Here is a 24,755-nt window from a genome sequence, read left to right on the forward strand (position 1 = left end):
AATATAGGTCCTAGTACTGAGCCCTGTGGGACCCCACTTGTAACCCTCTGCCTCCTGGAAACTGCTCCACCATACACAACTCTCTGATACCTATCAGACAGCCAATCCTGAATCCAGTTGACCAATCTGACATCCAGACCCATGTGCTGCAACTTAAATATCAACTTATCATGTGGCACCCTGTCAAATGCCTTCGCCAAGTCTAAGAAAATTGCAGTATATGCCTTTCCCTCATCTAATGTTCTTGAAACTTTATTATAAAAGGCTAGCATATTGCTAAAACAAGAGCGTCCTTTCACAAATCCATGTTGATTCTCACAGATAACATTACCCTCATCTGCCGAATGCTGTATACGGTCCCTCACTATTTTCTCCAAGATCTTAACAACTACTGATGACACACAGACTGGCCTATAATTAGACACTTCCAGTCTGTTACCACCCTTATGCAATGGCACTATCTTACCTTCCTTGCATTCCCTGGGCACCTTTGCCAAAGCCAGACTTTCATTGAAAAGCCACGTTAAAGGCACTGTCAATTCCCTAGCACATTCTCTCAAAACTCATGTTGAAATACCATCCAGTCCCACAGCTTTACTGACATCCAGAGTACTCAGTATCTGAAACACACTCTCCTCCTGTACCTCCAGACCTCGAACCAGTCCTATCCCTCTAGCATTAAAACTGACTCCTCTAGGATGAAATACTCCAATAAAGTGTTCATTGAACAATTCCATTATGTCCTCTGCATCAGTCACTCTATTCCCATTTTTATCCCACAATATCATTCTTCCACAGTCATTTCTCCTCCTACTGGCCACATAGCTAAAAAATTCCCTAGGATTTTCTTTGGATCTTAGGGCCAATCTCCTCTCATATTCCAGTTTTGCTTTCTTACCACACTAGTCACTCTTCTGGCCTGTGTCTTATATTCCTGATGCATCTCTTCACCTGTCTCCTTATATCTCTTCCATAGCCTCTTTTTCGCATGCAATTCCTGTTTAATATTGTTTGTCATCCACTTTACTCCAAATTGCGTCCTCTTCTTCACTTGTGGTATACAACTTACCATTGCTGATAACAAATATTCTTTCACAATTTCCCACGCACTAGTGATATCCCGGCCTTCCAATTCCTGCCTCCATGAAACTTCCCGAAGTTGACGTCTAAGACTATTATAATCACCTGCCTTATAATTCCACATAAGTTCCCGTCTCTTTGATACTCCTGCATGTCTATTCATTTTCCAAGTCAACACCATATGGTCACTCTCTCCAACTGGTGGGAGAGATATCAACTCAGTTATTATCAACTCTTCTGATGCTATAACCAAATCCAAAACTTTTGAACCTCTTGTTCCCTCTGTTACATGTTGCCTAAGACATTTGTCCCTCAAGAATTCTAGAAATTCCATTCCCCTATTGCTACATGCATCTTCCTCTCTCCAATTTATACTACTGAAGTTAAAATCTCCCATAACAATCATTCTTCTTGCACTTGCCAAACTTAGCTGTCTAAACATCTCCTGGTCCCCATCCTCTGTGCTCCTGGGTCTGTAGCAACACCCCACTAAATATCCTGTCTTGCCTACCTCTACCTCACACCATACGCTCTCAAAATCATTTGTCTCACTTCCTTCCAAATTCTCCACTCTTAGAGGACATAGGTCATCACTTATCATAAGCAGTACCCCACCACCACGCTTTCCCCTCCTATCCTGACGAAAAATGCTATACCCAGCGACTTCTATTCCTGTTATTATATCCCCTTCTGTCAACCACGTCTCAGTGATCGCCATAATTTTTGGCCAGGCTGATGCTATCTGCACCACCAATTCCTCTCCCTTATTCCGGATACTCCTGGCATTAGTATAAAGCATATAAATGCCATTGTTTCTATACCCAGCATTATCCCTTCTAGACTCCACTGGGCTCAGTGTTAACTGACATTGTCTCCCTTCTCCCAAGTATCCATTCCCACAAGAGGCCACCCCTGCTATCATCCTCCCTGGGACACACTGACTCGTTCAGAACAGCAATCTCTCCAGATGCCTACGTCCTTCCTCATTCAAATGTAAACAGTCTCTCGCATACAATTCCTCTCTTTCCTCAAATGCACTCCAAGCATCCACATATACCAGTCCTCTCTTGTCACACATTCTCGCTATTATGCCATTCAATATCACCGCTCTTCTGCTCAGCTCATCATTATCATATCTAGGCAACACTAGATATGATAATGATGCCACTAGATAATACTAGATAATTCTTGGAAGATATTTTCAGTATAAAGGCTAAACAATATAGGAGAAAGAACATAGTCTTGTCTGACAACCTTCTTTACTGAGAATTCCTCTGAGCTTTTTCATGCAATTTTTATTGAGGCAGTTTGCTCCCAATTTGAAGATTTTGAAGATTTGCTCCAGTGAACAAGCACTTAAAGCAATACCTTCCTAAAAAATGGTTACAGGCAAAATACTATCAACAAAATTCTGTACAAGACCCCACTTAAAAACAAAAATAAACAAGACTACAGTGATACATCAACTAACAAGTGACCCAGCTAACGAAGATTTTTTTCACTGTTTTTCGGACTCGGCTAACGAATGTTTTAGTGGATGCACGTGCTAACATAAAGCAGCAAACATGAACGGTTGGGCCATTCCAGGAGCTTATCTTTTCCATCTGAATATGTGTGACAAAGAAATGAGCTGACCACATCACATAGAGGAGACCCACCAACCTGACTGGGCTGTTTACATTCGAGACAGTGACAAGTGAGATGCCTCATACCAGTGTCAGTACGGTGCATGCTCCGTGTGGCTGTCAATGCGAGAGGTAAGTGTGATAGCATTTATTCTTTATTTGACTAAATTCTACTATGGGGGATTAATTTATAATTAATAAATTCTATCTAATTAAATAAATAATATGCTATATGTCATATTTCTTTTATATCTTTCAGAAAAAAAATTTCTTGACAATGGGTCCAAAAAAAGTAAGTGACAAACCCAAGGGAAGCAGAAAGTTGCTCACAATTGAGCAAAAGAAAGAAATAATTTCAGCATATGGAAGAGGAGTCAGAATTGTGGATTTAGCAGTCAAGCATGCCATATCATCATCATCAATAGCTACAATTTTGAAGGAGGAGGAGGAGGAGATTAAGGCAGTTTCAGTTGCAGCTGGTGTGAAGACCTTGGCCTCTCAATCCCAAAGAAGTTCTGTGAATGAAGAAATGGAAAAGCTTCTGATGATCTGGATAAATAAGCATCAAATGGCTGGTGACACTACGACTCAAGAGATGATATGCAGCAAAGCCAGAATGATTTATGAAAATTTGAAGAAAAATGTGGCAGGACACAGTACAGCAGAGGCAGAGGAAAAATTCAAAGGAAGCAGAGGATGGTTTGAGAAGTTCAAGAGAAGTTCAGGGATCCATAGTGTAATTAAACATGGAGAAGGAGCCAGTGCAAATAAAGAGGAGACTGAGAAGTTTGTTAGAGAATTTCAGGAGTGGACCATCATTCAAATGCCCAAAAGAACTTTCATCACAAAAGAAGAGAAGTGTATGCCAGGGTACCAACCTATGAAAGATAGAATAACTCTTTTATTTTGTGCTAATGCAAATGGTGATCTCAAAATTAAACCAATGTTGGTCTACCACTCTGATACACCAAGAATTTTCAAGAAGGAGAATGTTTGCAAGCCTATGCTTAGTGTTTACTGGAAAATACCAAGGCATGGGTAACAAGAAGCATATTCACAGAGTGAATCGTGGAGGTGTTTGGGCCTATGGTGAAAAAGTACCTGAGAGACGAAAACTTGTCTGAAAAGGCTGTGCTTCTTCTGGACAATGCTCCAGGGCATCCACCTGACTTGCAAGAAGATTTGGAGGCAGAATTTAACTTCATCAAGATAAAATTTCTTCCTACAAACACCACATCTATTTTGCAACCCATGGATCAACAGGTCATATCAAACTTTAAGAAATTGTATACAAAACACATGTTCCAAAGATGTTTTGATGCAACTTCATTTACCAGTCTGACTCTGAGGGAATTCTGGAAGGATCATTATCATATCCTTCATGCTATTCAAGTCATTGCCATGGCATGGGACAAAGTGTCAGTTAGGACACTTAATGCTGCCTGGAAAAAGTTATGGCCAGACTGCTGCAAGATAAGAAGTGCTGTTTCCAGTGTTCAAGATGCTGAAGATGCTGCTGAAAATGCTGACATTGTAGATAAGATAGTCTCCTTGGGCAAAACATTACATTTGGAAGTAAATGAAGAAGATGTAGAAGAATTAGTTGAAGAGCATTCAAAAGATCTGACAACAGAAGATCTTGAAGAGTTGAAAAAGCAACTGAATCAGGAAAGAGACAAGGAAGATAAAGAGTGCTCATCAGAGGAGGAGGACAGCAATAAAAAGGGAAGAATGCCAACAGGTGACATTAAAAAAATGCTGCACTACTGGAAAGAGTTTCAGTCTTTGGCTACAAAGTGGCATCCCAACAAAGCTGAAATTAACAGACTTTGTGCCTTGGTTGAAGACAAGTGTCTGAATCACTTTAAAAACATTCTGAAAAAAAGAGAAGTTCAATCAACTTTGGACAGATTTTTGACTTCTCCTTTAGCAAAGAGACAGAGGCCAGCTACTGAAGAAGAGGAGACTTATCTTGAATAAACTTTGAAAATTTGGAAGAATAGTAAAAACGTTGTGTACATATTTTCAGTTTAATAAAGTGTATATAATAGTGTAAAGATCGTCAGCTTTTCATTCTAACTTTCCATTCTCCTTCATCCAGTTGGGTAGCTGTTCATCTCAGCCTTTGGTGAGTTTTTGCCCTTTTATTATTATTATTATTATTTAACACCTCCAGGGAGTCCAAGGACTCATTGAGGGAGGGCACCTGCTCTACAATTCCATCTCCACCATTCAATCACCCCTGACCGCAACTATACCAACGCCATCTACTGCCGACTACCACTGGTATTTCAAGACAATCACAACCATCCATGCCCACGGTGGGATTCGAACCTTTGTTAATTCTGCTGTCTATTTCCAAATTTAATTTGCCATCTTCAAAAAAATTGCCCTATAGCTGAAATCTTTTATTTGTTACATAGGTTATCCGTTCAAGATGCAGGTGATGTTTTCAACGGTTGTGCCTATTTTCACTGACTTTGTCTTTTTAATGCTGCATTTCATACCAAATTTATTACAGAAGTTATTCAATTTAGTCAGGGGATCTTGCAGACTTGTCCTGGATTTATTTAGGAGTATAACATCATCTGCATAAAGTAAAGAATAGAGATTACTCTCTCCAATTTTCATTGGAGAGGGTTATCTTCTTGTTACTCCTTCAATTCTAACTGCTGATTTACAACTCATATAGCCTAGGTACTGCTTGATATAGGGTAATTTTTAGTGAAGATGGCATATAAATTTGGAAATAGACAGCAGAATTAATAAAACTTTTATGGTAGGAAGTCAACAGAATAAATTTATATGGAATAAGAGTGAGATCAGTTTACACCATATAACTGGAGTATTCTGTGTATTCTGAAACGTTTTCCTCTTGGAATCTTGTTATATGCCTTTTCCAGATCTAAATTAATATCATACTTAAATATAAATTCTTGTTATATTCCTTATGATTTCTCAACTATTTGTCTTAAAGTGAAAATCTGATCCTGAAAATCTCTGATCTAAACCCAGCTTGTTCTTCCCAAAGCTCTATACATTTTTACATGGCCGTTTCTCAAGTATACATGTATAAATCTTACCAGGAACACTCGGTAAAAAAATCTCTGTAATTCTCACATTCAGTTTTATTTCCCTTTTTGTAGATGGATACTATGAGCACTCTACTCCAATCATCTTGAATTTGATCCAATGACCAGGCCTTCTGAATTATGCAATGTAGCCACTGTAAAACTTTTATACCTCCATATTTTGGCATTTCTGGTTGAATATTATCTACTGTAGCTGCCTTTACACATTCCAGGTTTTTCAAAGCTTCAAGTACTGATATATATTCTGGATGGCATTCCTGCTAAGTGTTTTCTACCACCATGCAGTTACTGCTTGTTTTATTTAGTAATGTTTTGAAGTAATTACTCCAGACATCTAGAATATCTTCATCTTCAGTTTTCATATCACCTTTATCATCTGTGATTTCTTTTACAGAACTCTTTCCTCCATTTCTGAGTTTTTTCAAGAGACTGCAGAATAAGAATGGAATTATACAGATGTGATGGATGGCATTTGAATGGCTTTGGAATGAGTAAAATGCAGAAACTGTTGCTAGATAGAAGTGCACTGAGTGAATCAAGCAAGAGATCAAAAGTAAGAGATGAAGTGAAAGATCAGGAGAGTGGTGCTGAAGATACAGAGGTGCTTGGCAATGGAAACAGTAGTAGTAGTAGTATGAGAGATGAAGAGAGAACAGGAATGGAAGAGAAACAGGGAAATGGGGAGAAAACAGTTGGACAGGGAGACATGGCATAGGGAGAGTGGTTGTTGGAAGCAGGAGTGAATGTATGTATGGGTATGATCAGAATAGAAATGGAATAGACTGAGATGCTATTGGAATAGTTGAAAGTAAGTAGACATATCTGGTAAGCAGTGATAAAGATAACTGGGCGAGGACAGGTGTGGTGGGGAAATCATAACCAACAATAGTTTGGATAGGATTGGTTAGAGACATAAAAATGAACTGCTGTCTTTATTTACAAATTTCAGGAGTATCCAAAATAAGGTAGATGAAATTATTATTATTACGGGCAACTCCAAAGAGTCCTTACACTCATCGAGGGAGGCCCTAAACATCATATCAAGAACAACTATTGGGCATTTGCACAGTATCGATCATACTTTGCTTTGCATTCATTTACAGTCATGGCACCCACAAGAAACTCTGGCAGTTTATTCCACTCACTCACCACTCTTCAAGTAAAAAACCTAGTTCTAACACCTTTGCTAACTATACTCTTGCTCAGTTTCCATGGATGGTCCGTAGTTCTCCCATCGCCAGACCTGTTCTGAAAAATTTCCTCTCAATTAATCTCATAAAAACCTTTCAGTAATTTCAATGTCTCAATCATATCATCCCTTTTCTGCCTATCAATCAATTTCTGTAACCCACAGATCTTCAACCTGTTCTCGTAAGGTTCATTCCATAGACCAGCTATCATCTTGGTCACTTGCCTCTGGATCCTCTACCTCCTCCCCATCAAGAAGAAACCCAGGGGCACAGTAGTCAAGATGGGCTCTTATCAAGGCTCAATAAAGAGGAACAATAACTTGCTTATCTCTGCTCGTCAAAGTATTCTTCAGTAACCAAGTGATCTGATTTAGCCACTTTTGCTATGTTCCCCCTAAACTTCAACTCCCTATCTGCCAACACACCCAAATCTCTGGCTTCGTCAACCTCCTGGAGTACAGTTCCACCAATGTGATATACTGCTGCTAATTTTTTCACTCCAAAATGCATAACCTTACACTTTGCTACATTAAACTGACATCCATTCTCATTAGCCCAGCCTGCCAATCTATCCAAATCATCCTGCAAAATTTTGACATCATGTGCATTCACTATTGCTCTACCCAACTTTGCATCATCAGCAAATAAATGAACAGTTCCTCTCAGATCCTTTCCTATATCATTAATGAACAAAGTAAATAGAAGTGGTCTAAGAACAGAACCCTGTGGCACACCACTAGTAACATGCCTTCTTTTGGACAAACAACTTGCTGATATCTCTCCATCAACCACCCTCCTATCCATCTCACCAACCCTATATCCATCCCCATGTGCTGCAGTTTACTGATTAAAATTCCATGTGGTATCCTGTCAAAGACCTTAGCAAAGTCCAGCAGTATCACTGTAAATCCATTACCCTTATCCAATTCAGCGTTCACTGTATTATAAAACGTGAGCAAGTTACTCAGGCATGATCTATCCTTCACAAAACCATGGTGTCCTCTATAAAAGTATCCCATTATCATCTATCCATTCATGTATTTTGCTCTTGATTAATATCTCCAAAACTTTGACAACGAATCCTGATTGGTCATAATTTGCAACAGCAGTCTTGGAACCTCTTTTATGCAATGGAACTATCTTCCCCTCTTTCCACCCCCTCGGGACTAACCCAGAGCTGAGACTTAAATTAAACAATATGGTCAAGGGAACTGACAATTCCTCAAGCTGGTATACCATCAAATCCCACAGATGTATTTGACATTAAGGTTCTGTAATATACTATTCACCTCCATTTCATTCACTTCAATTCCTGTATCAGCCATTCGTTCTTTCATTCCTGCAATATCATAGCCTGGATGATATACTCTTGCAAAGTGTTCGCTAAGTAATTCTACTATTTCAGCTGATTCAGTTATCTCCCTGCCATGCATTCTTTAGAATCATTTTGCCATATACATTTTTATTTTTACTTGCAGCATATCGAAAGAACTGTTTGGGATTCACTTTGGCTTGCATTGCTAATTTCCTTTCATAATCTGCTTTTGCTTTTCTTACCACACTAGTTACCCTTCTGGCCTGTGCTTTGTACTGTTCGTGTGCCTGTAGGTCACCTTTCTCCTTAAATTTCATCCACAATTGTTTCTTTTTTTTGCAGCTCAAGCTTAATGTTGTTTTTCATCCATTTAACTCCCACTTGATTTATTCTCCAGACTTTAGGTATGCAGTCAGCCATTACCTCCCTCAAATGCTCCTTAACCACTTCCCATGCACTATCAACATCTAGCCCTTGCAGTTTAACATGCCATGGCACTGATCCAAGCAATCTCCTAAGCTTGTCATACTTACCAGCCCAGTAATTCCACATGTACCCTGTCTTAATTGAAAATTCCACACATTTAGCCACTTCCCAGGTCAAGACCTTATGATCACTCTCACCAATTGGTGGCAATATGGTCTTATTCATAATAGTCTATTTCTCAGATGCAATTACTAGGTCAAGCACTCTCGAACCCCTAGTATATTCCATTACATGCTGTCTCAGGTAGTTATTCCTTAGTAACTGCATAAAATTCATTTCTTTCCTCCGATTTGTCCTCTCCTCCCTCCAATCAATGTTACCATAGTTGAAATCCCCCATAATAATTACCTGTCCTGCACTCATTGAGTCTATTTGCCTATGCATACTGTCTCCATCATCAATTCCATCGCCTGGTCTATAGCAGCACTCAACTGTAAATTTTGTTCTGCTTATCTCAATCTCACACCAGATAGCTTCAAATGTGCTATTTTCACTATCCTGAAGTTGAACTTCTATTCTCTTTGACTGCAGTTCATCAGTTATCATCAATACCACTCCTTCCCCCCATTCTTTTCTCTCTGTCTTCCCTGAACACACTATACCCCTCACATTCTATCCCACTAACTATATCATCTTCTGTTAGCCATGTCTCACTAATGCCAATAACCTGTGGCCAGAAAGAACTAACCAAGGCCAAAAATTCCTCTTATTCTGAATGCTCCTGGCATTAGTATACATACACATTCAACTGCCTCACTGATATCTGCATGTCCACTTAACAGCATCCCCACCTTCCCTAAAAGCTGTAGTTTTCCTGATTCTGCACATCCACTTTCACTTCATTCAGCAACAATTTTTCCAGTCTCCGAACACCAAATCCATTCAGATGGAAACCATCCTTCTTGTATAAGTCCTTTCACCCCCATCAAACTCACTCCACACATCCACAAACTCCACACCACTCCTCCTACATAACTTATGCATAGAGTCATTCACAATTATGGCCCTCCTTCTCAACTCTACTCTGTCATACTGCAGCAACAGATTAACTATCTTAACCCTCTCACTCTTTCCTTTTGCTACAGCTAGTAATTCTTTCAAGTCCTCTCTCATAGCAAATTTTTAACCTTTTAAATCATTCGTTCCGGCCACTACTATCATTTCTTTCACCTTATGCTTCTGTGCTCTAATAGTCTCGCTTACATTATTAATTTTTGCGCCCGAAAAACACAATTTTGTCAAACTCTCATCTATTACACCTTTAACTACTGAATAACCATATAACACTCGCTCCTTAATTTTTCTTTCACTCCTGATCATGTTCTCATTTATCTTATCACGCACTTGCTTCTTTTTGTTAGCTGATCCACTCGGTAGACATTTTTGTAATCGCTCCAGCTGCCGCTATGTATCACTCACCTCATGTATCACTCCACACAACCGAGCTTTATCTCCCTCATTGCAGCTAACTCTTCATTTTTTTTTTTATCAGTCAAACCATTCTCTTGCTCTGTATTTTTACTTTCACCATCAACGGTATTAATCTTAAACTCACTCTCTATGCTATCTGGCATTACATCACAATTTTCTATCGCATTCTGATCCACTATGTCAATTCACGACCTGAGACACACTTCAGATCCTTGCTTTCATAACACTTTCGGCACACTTTCCCACTACTATCACTCTCAAACAACTCCAGCTGCTCTCGGCAAAGCATACATTCCACAGACTTTATACTGCACGAATTCCCTTTGGTTAAATTCTTCAAATAAATATGGCGATTTGGACGCCATTGCCTTTCTTCGCTTTGGTGCCATGTGCTACGCTATGTATCTAACATGGCTTATTAAAATACTAAATTAACTCTATTTAAAACAAACTTTTTAAGCTAAACTAATTAACTCTGCAATATATTCTAATTCTAGCACAATTTTTAAACTAATAACGCTATCTATTAAAAAATTAAATAACTTATCTTTCAGAGCACTTCAAACACAGTTAGAATTAAATGAATTCAAATGGTTTCACTTATTGGGTTTATTTGTTCCAAAATGGTTGCAAAAAGTGAAACATGGTTGAATAAAGATGACATAATAATGTGAATAGAAATGGAATGGTACAGAGACAACTGACCTCCATGGAGTCGGAGACTCATCTTGGGAACTACACACTATTGCACATAATGCTCATCCAAACGTGCTTTAAACTGATTCAATGTGTCTACACCCACAACACACTCAGGTAATGCATTTCACTCACCAATCACTCTCCATGCAAAGAACCTATGCCCCACTCCTCTGCTCACACCCTCCTTATTCAGTTTCCAGCAATGACCTCTTATCCTGCTCCCCCCCCCCCTCTCCCATTCTATGAAAAATCAGGTGGAGAGGATTCAGAGGCGGGTTACAAAGATTGTTGCAGGTCTGTGGGATGTTCCCTATGAGGATAGATTGATGATCTGTGGGCTCCAAAAACTAGCTGATAGATGTAGGAGAGGAGATATGATTATTTAAATTGTTAAAGGGATTTTACAGGATTGATACTGATGATATTTTTAAGATCAGTGTAGGAAGTGAGAGAATGAGGGGCCATCCCTGGAGATTGTGTAAGAGTGTGGTTAACAAGGGTGTTAGGACTAGATTTTTTACTTGGAGATTTGTGAATGGGTGGAATGCTTTGCCAGAGGTGGTTGTGAATGCTTCAACTGTGAATGAATTTAAGGAGAGGTATGACAGGTATTGTGTAAATAATGGTTAGTGTGTCAATGTCGGGTCTCCCGCGATGAGTCTTTTGACTTCATGGAGACACCGTTAAAATAATAATAATTTCCTTCTGTTTTGATACCTTCTCTTGCCTATTCATCCTCCAAGTCAGGACTACATGGTCACTCTCACCAATGGGGAGGGGGGGGGGGAAGTATGTCATCTCAATCAAAATCAGATTCTTTGATGCTATGACCAAATCCAGAAATCTCAATCCTCGTGTTCCCTCCATCATGTTGTCTAAGACAATTGTCCCTCAAGATATCTAAAAATTCAGTTCCCTTATTACTGCATGCTGTCTCCTCTGCCCAGTTTATATCACTATAGTTGAAGTCCCCCACAACAAACATTTCCTGCTCAACAACATCTATATTCCCTGGTCTGTAACAACATCCCCAAATCTCATATCCTATAAGCATCCATCTCACACCATATACCCTCAAAGACATTAGTGTTATTTCCACTGAGAGTCTCCACCCTGAGAGCACACAATTCATTTCTTATCATGAGTAACACTCCATCACCATATTTATCTTTCCGATTCAGCAGAATATGTATAAATTAAAGATGCCAAGAAAGTATATTCTTGGTTTCATTCTTTATCCAAGTCTAAGCAAACAAAGTATGCACGTGAAGTTGGTGTGAAGTCATTAGCGTCTGTATATAAGTAGCTCTTTCATGTAGAGTGACTTCATGTGCATACTTTGTTTGCTTAGACTTGGATAAAGAATAAAACCAAGAATTTATTGTGATACCAAGGTTGAAGTAATGCAGAGGTCATATTTCCATACACAAGTAGCCAAAAGGTGTCACACCTTATTACTAAAATATTCTTTCAACATCTATCTCTGGATTAGAGATAGATGTTAAAAGTTTTTTCCCTTGGTTATACTACAAGTTAAAGATGCCAAGAAATTATATTCCTAGTTTAATCCTTTATCAAAGTGTAAGCAAACAATGTTTGCATGTAAAGTCACTTCACAACTGGGCTACTTGTATATAGAGGCCAATAACTTCACATCAATTGCCTTAGTATCCCATAATGCAATGCGCATATCTTTACGGACATGTATAATGCTATGCATTACGGGTAGGATTATCATCCTATATATTCTATACATGCAGTGGTTATCACCATTCTACCATTTTCATCAATCACCATCATCCTTCCATAATCACTCTTTTTTTTTTCTGGTATATATATATATATTGAAAAAACTCCCTGGGATTTGATTAGCCTCATTAGCTAATTGCTGCACATACTGCACTTTTGTGCAGTATCCTCAGCAAGTGATTCACCTTCCTCACCTGCTCTGTGTGTTCCTCGTGAAATTAGTTGTTACCACTCTTCTTCTGCTGGTTCCATAATACCTTCTTCCTTCAGACTGTATAACTTACCTCTTCATCCATCCATTTCATATGTACTGTGTTTAACCTCTTGACCTTTGGAATACAGTCTGATATTGCCATCACCAGATAGTTCTTAAGTAGGGCCTAAGTAGCACTGATATCTTTTCCATCCAGTTTCTCATTCTATGATATTGCTGCAAGCTGTCTCCTGAGTTTTTCATAATCGCCAGCCTTATAGTTCTCCATATATCCCTTTCTAACAGAAGTCTTCATATGGCTGACCACTCTCCAAATTATGGCCATATGGCCACTCTTATGAACTGATGGAAGATTTCACACCCCATTTATAATATCATCATCATCTAATGAAATTATCAAGTCCAAGACTCTTGATCCTCGCAATACCCTCTGTTAGGTACTGCCTAAGGTAGTCAATTATCTCACAAAAACTCCAGAAATTTTATCTTCGTCCACTGCCGTCTCTCCATTCCCCATATTATCATGATTAAAGTCACCTATAAGGATCACTCTTTTGTTGTTCTAAGCTAATTTACTTATAGATTTCCTTCTCAATACCCTGCACATTACCCAAATCTATAGCAAACCAACTAAATATTTCATCCTATTCACCTCCATATCACACCATACTGCCTCAAAACTACTGCCACTATTTGCCCCTTGAATATCTACCTTAGATAAGCATAACTACTCTGATACCATCAACAGTACTCCTCTTCCCCTCTCTTCTCTCTCTGTCTTCATGAAAAAATATATCCATCTATCCATCTCTATTTCTGACAGGATGTCATTCTCATCTAACCATGTCTCACTCATTCCAACAATATTTGGGTGAATATACTTGATCAATGCAACAATTTCATTTCCTTTATTTTGAATACTACTTGAATTAGTAAACAAACATAATAAATCATTTCTGGTCCTATAAATCCTACTGATATCACTCCTCAATACTCCTCCCCCGGTCTCATCTATATTATCCTCAACCCTCCTCAGACCCAAATGCTCCTCTTGTATTGAGATATCTCAATCCTTTTTTTGTCTACTCACACATTCACTTCTGAATCCAGCACTCACTTTTACTGCAATGTCTCCATATTCACCCTGACTTCCCACATTTTCTTGTTTCTTCCCTCTCATTTCCTTTATTTATGCTACTCATCTCTCCATTCACAAGCCTCCCTACCCTGATTTCTTGCTCTTTCACACGTTACCTCTTTCACGTAGCCATCTCTCTTTCTATTCTTTTTCACTCTTCCACAATGTTCATAATGCTCTTCACCTTGACTTATTTTCACCAACCTCACTTTATATCTGACAACAAGAAGATTCATATCTGATATGCTCATGCAGCTTAATGATGATGATTCTGGGTGTAGCATCTGCAGCAAACCTCACACTAAGATTGTGACAAGGATCTCCAAAGATAATGAACTGAATCTACCATCTCCTGAGTGACATTCTAACCTTGTGATTGAAGCTGCTGATCATGTACTTCATGATTACCTGGTGAAATAACAGTAGACACTCCAGATGTAGCCAAATACATCATCATGCATCATCCACCACCACATTGATGTGAAGGACTGGCAAAAGGCAAAACTGCAGTTCTTTCCAATAAGACTGATGCTCAGTCACAGCAATATCTTGTATCTTCAATATCTTATATTATACTTTGAGCAACCTGACTAGAAGGTGGATAACTCAAGGTGATATAGAAAAAGGAACTAATGTGCGACTATCTCCACATGGCTCTGATTCTATGTGATGAGGCTGAGTTCTGACTAATTCCACGGTAGTAAAAGTGAGCATCTTATTTGTAACCAGAATTGATGTAGAAACTTGGTACAGACCATTAGCACATACAAATGCACTGTCTGTTGTCTGTCAGCATTCCTGAGGTGTCTCTATTTCAATTACTGTATCTTCACCTTGCCATGATCCTTCTACCAACAAAACTCTGCCCAGATGGAAGAAAGTTCTGAACTGGACTAGGGTGCATGCTTAAATGAGGAACAAAAACCTAAGACAGTGCATGGATAGTTAGTTGCTGACAGCTCTGAACTTCTTTCACTTGTGAACGACTTTACCATCTCATTAACATCCTCTAGTTGTCTAGTTCATTTATTTATTTGATGAGACTTTCCTTCTTAAGCCTTTACAATTAGAGCTGCTAAGAAATATACCACAAGGTCTTCCTCTTACTTAATAGTGGCAATTCTGATGTGTTGTTTATGTTGTACCTCAGCAAGTAACAAGGTCTTGGTACTTAAATCATGATCATATTGCATCATACTCCTCCTGCAGATTAATAATGGAAACATTCCTATGTGCAACCTCTGTAAAAAATCTTTATATTTAGGCTTTCAGCAGCACTAAGAAGTGTGTAAAAGCTGGTCCCATGAAATGTTCACTTCACCCTCGTAAATGAAATTGACAATGAGGACCAGAACTCATTCACTTTTACTGTATATTTCATGTTCTTGAGGGTCACAATGGGATTACTACAGAGGTTTTCAATAAATATGCTATAAAAGGATGAATTGAAAGCAGACAGCACTATTTTCTAAGTCCTTAGGCACTTAGATTCATACTTTAAAGTCACATTTACAAAATGTTTCACCAGAATGTAATTCAATAAAAACAGTTAATATATTAATAGGGTGAATATTCCTTTTTTAAACAGATTTGAAGAGCTTCTATCGTTATAAATTAATGACAATTGATCATTAGTTTAAAAGTTACCAATACCAAGATGTAAAAATGAAACTAGCTTCTTAGTAACAGACTGTCATGTCTTTACTGGCAATTGAATCGGTGTATAGTGGGGCTTCTGTCGCAAATTGTGCTATATTTTTTTCAGTGATACAAGTGTCCTTCAGTGGTGCTGCTTTTCGAATTTAGTTGTTGTTTATATTGTGTTCTTTTTGGGTTACTGAGAAAGTGAGGTCAGAATTGAACATCTGCAGAAGAAGAGAAGAAGATGATAATTCGTTACTTATTTATTTAATATAGTTAAATATAGTTTATACTTATAGTATCGTGTAAGTAAATTAGCTTACAGTAGTATAGTATAGTAGAGTGTTTAGTTGTAGTAGTTCCTCAGCACTATTTGAACGATGGCAGCAGGGGCAGCTCCAATTACAAATGGCATGTCACCAAGTCCTCCCTCATTTAAGGACTAAATTTTTATAACACACTATAGGATTTTGTGACATGGTGCTTGCTACAAACTGTATTTAACTATACTAAATAACGAAAAACTTATCTTCTTCTTCTCTTCTTAAGCAGATGTGTCCAATTCTGACCTCACCTTCTCGGTAACCCAAAAATAACACATATAAACAACAGCTAAACTCCAAAAGCAGCACCACTGAAGGACACCTGTATTACTGAAAAAAATGTGTGGTATGTATGTGTACCATCAGTTGGATATGTGGCAGGTGAGAGTACATATATGCGCAAAATGTAGGCAGGGGGAATAACTTAGTGAGTTAGAGTTACCATAACTGACCTCGTTGTGTCAGGGCCAAGAGAATCTCAACCTACAGAGATGAGTAGTGTGATAGAGGGTGAGAATAATGAGTGAAATATGAATGAAAAAATAAGAGTGGGGAGTGTAGAAAGTCTGAATGATTATGAAGTTTTCAGAGATGGTCTTAATTGGGAGGATGAATGGTAAGCAAGAGTGGCTAACTTGCTGAGAGAAATAGATGAGCTGAAAGAAGAGGAATGAGATGAGAAGTGTGAAAGATGAGATTAGGTGAATGGAAGGCATTGAGTAGGTGATCAGAGTAGGAGTGAGAGAGAGAGAGAAGGTTATGGGAAGGTTAGAAGAGGAAAGAACATAAACGTGGAAGAGAGAGGAAGTGAGAGAGAGAGTTATGAGAATGACATAAGAGGAGATAATAGAAACAGTGGAGGAGAGGGAATGAGAGAGTTATGAGAATGATAGAAGAGAATTGAAACAGTAGATAGAGAATGAGAGAGAGTTATGGGAATGATAGAAGAGGAGAGAATAGAAACAGCAGAAGAGAGGGAATGAGAGAAAGTGTTATGAGAATGATAGAGGAGAGAACAGAAACAGTCAGAGAGAGGTAATGAGAAGAATGCAAGTGATGGCTGGAACCAGGGATAGAGTGATGCCAGGAAGGCAGGTAAGTAGGGGAACAGAGAGAGAAAGTATTAGAGGAAAGAGAGTGAGGGATGCAGGTGAGCAATCAAGGAACAGAGTGGTAAGAGGTGTGATGTATGGAGACTCGATGATCCATGGTTGCAAGATAGGATGCCAGAGGAGTGATGGAAAGTGTGGCTATGGCAATTAAGCAGGGTGAATGAGATGATTGTGGGCAATGTAAAATCAGGTGGCATGAGATCTGAGATTCATGCTTGAGGTTGTACAAAAGAAAATGCAAAGAGGAAAGTGTGCGTGTGTTGCCCAGATATGATAATGATGAGCTGAGCAGAAGAGCAGTAATAATGAATAGCATAATAGCCAGAATGTGTCAGAAGAGAGGATTGAAATATGTGGATGCTTGGAGGACATTTGAAGACAGAAAGTAACTGTATGCAAGAAAACGCTTGCATTTGAATGAGGAAGGATGTAGGCATCTGGAAAGATTGCTGTTTTCTGAATGAGTCAGTGTGTCAATGCAGGGAAACCAGAATTCCAAGGGTGGATAGTAGCAGGGGTGGCCTCTTGTGGGAATGGGTGCTTGGGGGAACGACATCAGGTAACACTAAGTCCAGTGGGGGTCTGGAGGAGCTAATGATAGGTATAGAAGCAATGACATTTTTATGCTTTTTACTAATGCCAGGGGTATCTGGAATAAAGGAGATGAATTGGTGGTGCTGATAGCATCAGCCTGGCCAAAGATTATTAGGATCTCTAAGACATCGTTGACAGAAGATGATAAAATAACAGGAACAAAAGTAGCAGGGTACAGCATTTTTCAACAGGATAGGAAGGGAAAATGCAGTGGTGGAGTACTGCTTATGATGAGTGATGACTTATGTCCTCTAAGAGTGGAGGCTTTGGAAGGCAGTGACACTAATGGTTTTAAAAGCATATGGTGTGAGGTAGAGGTGGGCACGACAGGATATTTAATGGGGGTGTTGCTACAAGCCATGGAGCACAGAGGGTGGGGAACAGGAGATATTTAGGCAGTTGAGCTTGACAAGTGCAAGAAGAATGATTGTTATGGAGATTTTAACTACAGCAGTATAAGTTGGGATGAGGAAAATGCATGTAGTAATAAGGGAATGGAATTTCTAGAATTCTTGAGGGACAAATGTCTTAGGCAACATAACTCCTCTCACTCTTATTCTCACAATATTCTTTCCATATCATCTTGTTCTTGTGAATTTCTTGCTTAATAAGGTTGCACATCCATTTCACTCCCAACCTATTTATTCTTCGAACACTAGAGATACATTCAGATACCGCCTAATTTAAGCACATTTTCAAAGATTTCCATGCACTGCTGACATTTTTCCCATTCAGTAACTGATACCATGGGACCAAAGGTAGTATTCTCCTAAGTTGATCATAATTTCCAGCTTTGTAGTTCAGCATGTAACCTGTTTTAATCAGAGCATCAATACAATTGGATACTTCCCAAGAAAGTACAGCATGGTCACTATCACCAATTGGTGGTAAAATAGCCATATTCTTGACAGAGACTTCTTCTGATGCTATGAGCAAATCCAACACTCTTTGATCTTGAGTTTCTTCTTTCACGTGCTGCTTGAGAAAGTTGTCTCGCAACAATTCAATAAATTCCTCTTCTTTCTTATCATGAGATTTCTCTTCTACCCAATCAATGTTTGGAAAATTAAAGTCAACCAAAATGACCATTCGTTTGGTACCCATAAGGCTAAATTGGCGATGCATTTCTATGTCCCCTGCAACTGAGCCACTGGGTCTGTAGCAACACCCCACCATATATTTCATTCTGTTAATCTCCACTTCACACCAGATAGACTCAAATTCACCGCTACATGGGACAATGCTACCATTATTTTCTTGTGTTTCTACCCTAACTGAACTTAAGTCATCTGATATCATTAGCAGCACTTCTCCTCCTCTCCTATCTCTTCTGTCATTCCTAAAAATAGTATACCCATTACACTCGATCCCACTTACCATATCTGATTCTGATAGCCAGGTTTCACTAATGCCAACAATCTTAGGCCACAGCATATTCAATAAAGAAATAAACTCAACTCCTTTGTTTCTAATGCTCCTGACATTTGTGTATAGACATAATAAATTACCACCTGGCCTATTCTTATAATTAGATATGCAATCTATTTGATCTTGTTCTAGAATTTTCTCTTTTCCCTCCACAGACAAACTTAAAACGTCCAAACCTAAAGAATATTTTTCTACTCCTTCACCACATACATAACCATGTTCGAGGAATGAGAAATTCATATCTTTATCACGTTTGCATACCATAGCTGAACTTTCACACACATTTTTCTCATTCCTCCCTTAATGATCTGTTTCCTTGACTCTCTGCATTAGGTCTCACACTAGGCTTCTGATGCGAAATGAATTCAAGTGCAGCACATCCTTCTTATGCAAGTCTTTTCTGCCATCAAACACACCCCACCATCTAAAAACTTGCATCCATATCTTCTACACAGCCTGCACATGAAATTGTTTGCTATCATTGCCCTCCTTTTTAACTCAGTACTGTCATGTTAGTAATCCAACAATTTTTACTCTCTCACATTTCTTTCTCACTTCTTCCAATACACCTTTCATATCTGCTCTCATACTATATTTGTCACTACTTAAATTATTTGTAATTACCAGAACTACCATCTCTTTTACTTTTCTTTTTTGGTTTTCAATTACGTTTGTCACATTTTTAATTTTTGCTCCTGGGAAACTAGAAGTGGTGACTCCCTTGGCAAGTGCAAATTTTAAAATTGAGTCACCATATCATATGACCTCTTTCTTCTTAGAATTTAGCTTACTTACCTTATTGTTATTAGACACTTCATGGCTAGACAACTTGAATATAATTGGATAAAGGATTAAACAAGAATTTCCTGTCAAATACAACTCACACAATCACTTTTTGACTTACTTCATAAATAAGCTATTAATTTACAGCTATATTAAAAAAAATTAATAAATTTATTCAGTTGCATAATAACTATAATAAATTATAAAGGGCGGTCTGAAAAGTTCTTGGCCGAATTTATAATTTCAAAATTATTTTTATTTTTCAACACAATCCTACCCTTAAGACTAATACATTTATTCCAGTGATGCTCCAGTGCCATTATCCCATCCCTGTAGTGGTTTTCAGTAAGATTTGCAAAATACCCCTCTACAGCTGCAATCACCTCTTGATTCGAAGAAAAACACTGACCAGCGAGGAAGAGTTTTAGTTTTGGGAAGAGAGATAGAAGTCAGAGGGTGCCAAATCTGGGGAATAGGGTGAATGTTGCAACAATTCATTGTGCAGATCCCTTAATTTTCCCATTGCAAAAATACCTTTGTGGGCAGGTGCTGTCCTGATGAAAGATGATTTTTTTCTTCTGCAAACCAGGTCTTTTCTCACGAATATTTTCGTCTAGTCTAGTTAAAAGATCAGAATAATATTCCCCGGTTATTGTTTTACCCTTTTCGAGATAATTACTAAACAAAATGCCTTTAGCATCCCAAAACACCGATGCCATGACCTTTCCTGCTGATGGAACCAACTTTGTCTTCTTTGGCACTGAACAACGGCTTCTGTTTTGACTGCTGTTTGGATTCTGGTGTGTAATGGTGAATCCAAGTCTCATCCATAGTAATAAATTGATGCACAAAATCAGTTTTATTCTTGTTAAATGCTCCAAGCACTGTTCAGAGATTTTCTGTGAGTGCGTTTTTGATCTGCTGGGGACAAGCGCAGCACCCATCTTGTGCAAAGCTTTTTCAATTGCAATTCTTAATGCAAAATATATCCTACACATTCTTTTGAAATGCCTATAGTCTCAGCAATTTCACGCACTTTGACTCGCCGGTCATCCAATACCATATCGTGCACTTGATCAATGATTTCTGGTGTTGTTACACTTTTTGGAGGTCCTTTACGTGGATCATCTTTAAGGCTGGTATGGCTATGTTTAAACTTGGCAGCCCATTTCTTAATTGTTGAAAACGAAGGAGAAGAGTGCCCATAAACATTTATGAACTTCGAATGAATTTCTTTTGGTGTTAAACCTTCTTTTACAAAGAATTTTATAACCGCACACGATACTCAATTTTATCCATTTCAAGGTATACAGACGACATTTTGCTTCAGACAGCTGTATAAAAGAAACTACTTGATAGAATGACTTGCAATTTCACATGGATGCTTATGACAGATGTACCAACTTGGAAAAAAAAAGCATGCCGATAGTGTTGCGACCTATGGTCGAGGCTGAGAACTTTTCAGACCACTCTCGTATTAATCCTATCAAAACAGCATACTTACTTTGCCAAACATTCACCTAAATTTGCTGAATGTCTTGACAAGGATTTCATATCTAAATATTCAAGGACAAGCACAGCACCTCCTTTAGGATTATCCAAAACCTGTTGACAAAAAGTTTTTCATGATTTCCAAATTCTCAACTAAAGTTAAAATTGCATACATGAATGAGTCAGTTTCACTTTATTGGGTTTTTTTAATGCATTATATTATTCTGACATTCTCTGAAAACCTACATTAAAACTACTTCAATGCTTTGAAGAAAAAAACAACCGATCACTATCTATCTGTTAAGAGGCAGCTATTTAAAAATTATTGTACACAGTCAGCTTTGCAACATTCATCAGAAAATAGGTTTATCTCCTTTTTTTTTAATTTACTGTTGCCTGCAAGTTATAAAAATCGAATGACAAAAATTAATTATTTACAAGCTGGCATTTTCCTATGATTATCAGAGGCACTTTAACAATGCACACTTGGTGAAGACCCAAAACAATATCACCAGGATAACAAGGACACGTGTAGAGGGTGACGGTGGCACTCTTTGTGGCGATTCCTGTCATGAATGATGGTGGATAGATAGGGCAATGTACCAAAATTAACTCAAATCATTGGTTCTGTTAAAGCTACCAAGATACTTAGACAGCTTCTAGGAACAGTCTCTCTGATCTAAATTGGGAAATGTGAATTAGCTTGGCTTTCTTCCATTTGGTAAAGTAGTCTTTCCCCAAGGCATGCTGTGAGAGTATGCTTTTTTGGTTATCTGTTCTGTATATTTTTTTTTTATGTTCTTCTTTCCTGACCAGGTAGTCTATCCTCTTTGTTTGAAATACTAAATTCAACAGTGGCAAGGGATAGAGGGTCCTGGTGATCCTTGTTACTTTGTTTAAAAGTTTGTATACTGCTCTGATTCAGTATTGTTTCAGGATGGGTCCCAATTTATCTTTTGTATGTTTAATATTGGGTAAAGGCAAAATCATGGTGGTGATGAGCAATAGATGGCACTGATTGTAGTTGTCTTAATTGTGAATTAAGAAGTAGGGAAGACGGTGAGATGTGTAGCAGTGTGCCCTCCTTCAATGAATGCTTGGACTCCTTGGAGGTGTCATGTAATAATGATAGAGACACAGTGTATGTATAGTCCAGTTTTAGGGGATGAGGATTTGTTGTTCTTTTTTAAGGAGTCTGGCAAGGTTTTTTTTTTGTTGTTGTTGTTGTATCCATTTTGTTGAAATTATGCGAGTAGAGGCCATTGTTCCAGACCATAGTGCTGGTCCTGTGGACAAGATTTGCTCTGCCCTGGATGCAATTGTTTCGAAAATTACAAGTTATTTTATTTGTGCAGTTCTAATGGATATTATTCAAGAAAAAGATATTACAATAAATGCACAGATTTTGAATCTGTGTGGTGCAAAGTTGAAATAAACAGGTTAGTATAGCTGATAGAATGCTGTTATAGATCAGGGAATTCAGAGAATACTGATTGTGAAATGTTTAGGCAAATTAGTTGGACATGTAAAAAGAAGATGATCCTTCTTTTTACATGTAATTACAGGAATATAGACTGGAAGGAGGAGATAGTGTATGGGAACAAGGAGAGCGAGTTTGTGGAATTTCTGAGAGATAAATATCTTAAGCAGCACATGATTGAAGCAACTAGAAGCTTTAATGTTTCGGACTTGGTAATAACTTCACAAGATGGAGTTGATAATTAGGTGTTGACACTGCCGCCAGTTGATGAGAGCAATCATGAAGTACAATCATATCCTGACTTACGCGAATCCGGAGTTACGCGGTTTCTTATATGTACATATTCCCATCCTGCTTCATGCCTCACCACTAGTCGTATCTTTCAGGCACCGGTTGCATTCGCCAGTGTCGCACATGCTGTGAACAATCACTGATGTGTTTTGCGCGGTCTCCATTCATACACGATTTTTATAGTCTACAAACCTTGCGATTGTTTAATGTTATGTTCTTGATAAAAATTTTATCACATAAAAAATAATAATGCCATCCAAAAGAAGCAAGTCCAATTCTTCTACAGCTAGCAAGAAAAAAAAACATTGACTTTGGAAACAAAACTCAACATTATTAAGGATTTTGAATGCGGAATGAAAATTTGTGAGCTAGCAAAGAAGTTCGATCTACAGGAATCCACAGTAAGAACAATTGTAAAAGGAAGGTTTACAGATTTTGGAGGACATAGATTCTAAAAATCTATGTCTTCCTACAAGAAAAAGACATTATGCCGTCAGATAAATCTATTAGATTTTATGAAACCATCAACATCGAAATAACTTTCTTTTTTTATGTACAAAAAACTACAATTATGATTATATTTCTTAAAAAATATAGGTGTTTTTGTAAACCTTTGGTTCCAATTGTATGTTTGTATATATAAATTACATGCAAAATTATACCTTGAGTTACGCGAATTTGACTTATGTGCTTTTGTTGGTCCCACCTACAAAAGCGTAGCTTTGGGGGTTTTACTGTACTTGTTTGGGAAGGGATGAAACAAGAAAAGGTCACTGCCCAAAATAGACACATGTGGAAGTATAAAGCAGGTGATTATAGGAAGCTCCGTAGTCAGTTAGCATCAGTACATTGGGTAGATGAGCTGAGGAGGAAAAGATGTTGAAAATGCATGGAAACTCATAAAGATAAAAGCAATGTATGACTGCATACTGAAGGTTAAGCAAGTAAATAGAGTGGGAGTGAAATGGATGAACAGCGAAATCAAGAAAGCTGTGCTGGAAAAGAAAATGTTATGGAGGAAGTACAAGACAATTGGTGGTGATCAGATCCACGAAGAGTATAAGGTGCAGGCTAGGAAGGTGATGAGCATGGTAAAGAAAGAAAAGGTGCAGTATGAGAGCAGATTGGCTGGTCAGACCAAGGTTAACTCGAGGGAATTTTTCCGTTACATGGCAAGCAAGAGGAAGAACAATTATGGCAGACTAACATTGGTGGATAGTCATGGCAGCAGACTAACAGCTGCAAAGGATATAGTGGAATTATTGAACAAGCATTTTATCAGCATATATCATACTGGTATAAATTATCTGGTACAATATATAGAAGAGAGGCAAGTATTAGAAGAACCAGAAGTAGAGAAACAGAAGTGTATCAGATGTTGGTTGGGTTAGATGTAAATAAGGTTGTGGGAATTGATGACATATCACCAAGTATGCTTAAGGAAAGTGCACCACAGTTGGTTATGCCCTTCACCTGGTTATTTAATGAAAGTCTTGCAGTGGGTAGGGTTCCTAAGGAGTGGAAAGAGGGCAAAAGAGTACCACTCCACAAGCATGGTTCTAAGCTAGAAGTCTCCAACTATAGTCAGCCTAT

At 38.3% G+C, this 24,755-nt stretch overlaps 1 protein-coding gene across 1 annotated transcript in view; it reads right to left on the reverse strand.

The window, feature by feature from the left end:
• LOC150107784 (ketosamine-3-kinase-like) overlaps positions 1 to 24,755 on the reverse strand; it is a 115,748-nt gene that overhangs the window by 47,263 nt on the left and 43,730 nt on the right. The window contains exon 4 of the mRNA XM_090391538.1: positions 21,405 to 21,505. Coding sequence (XP_090247664.1) covers positions 21,405 to 21,505 — 101 coding nt within the window. The remainder of the gene's footprint in view (positions 1 to 21,404; positions 21,506 to 24,755) is intronic.

This window comes from Typopeltis vanoorti, chromosome 4, assembly GCF_054136105.1.
Source record: "Typopeltis vanoorti isolate ZY-2024b chromosome 4, IOZ_Tvanoo_1.0, whole genome shotgun sequence".
In the NCBI taxonomy this organism is placed as follows: Eukaryota; Metazoa; Arthropoda; class Arachnida; order Uropygi; family Thelyphonidae; genus Typopeltis; species Typopeltis vanoorti.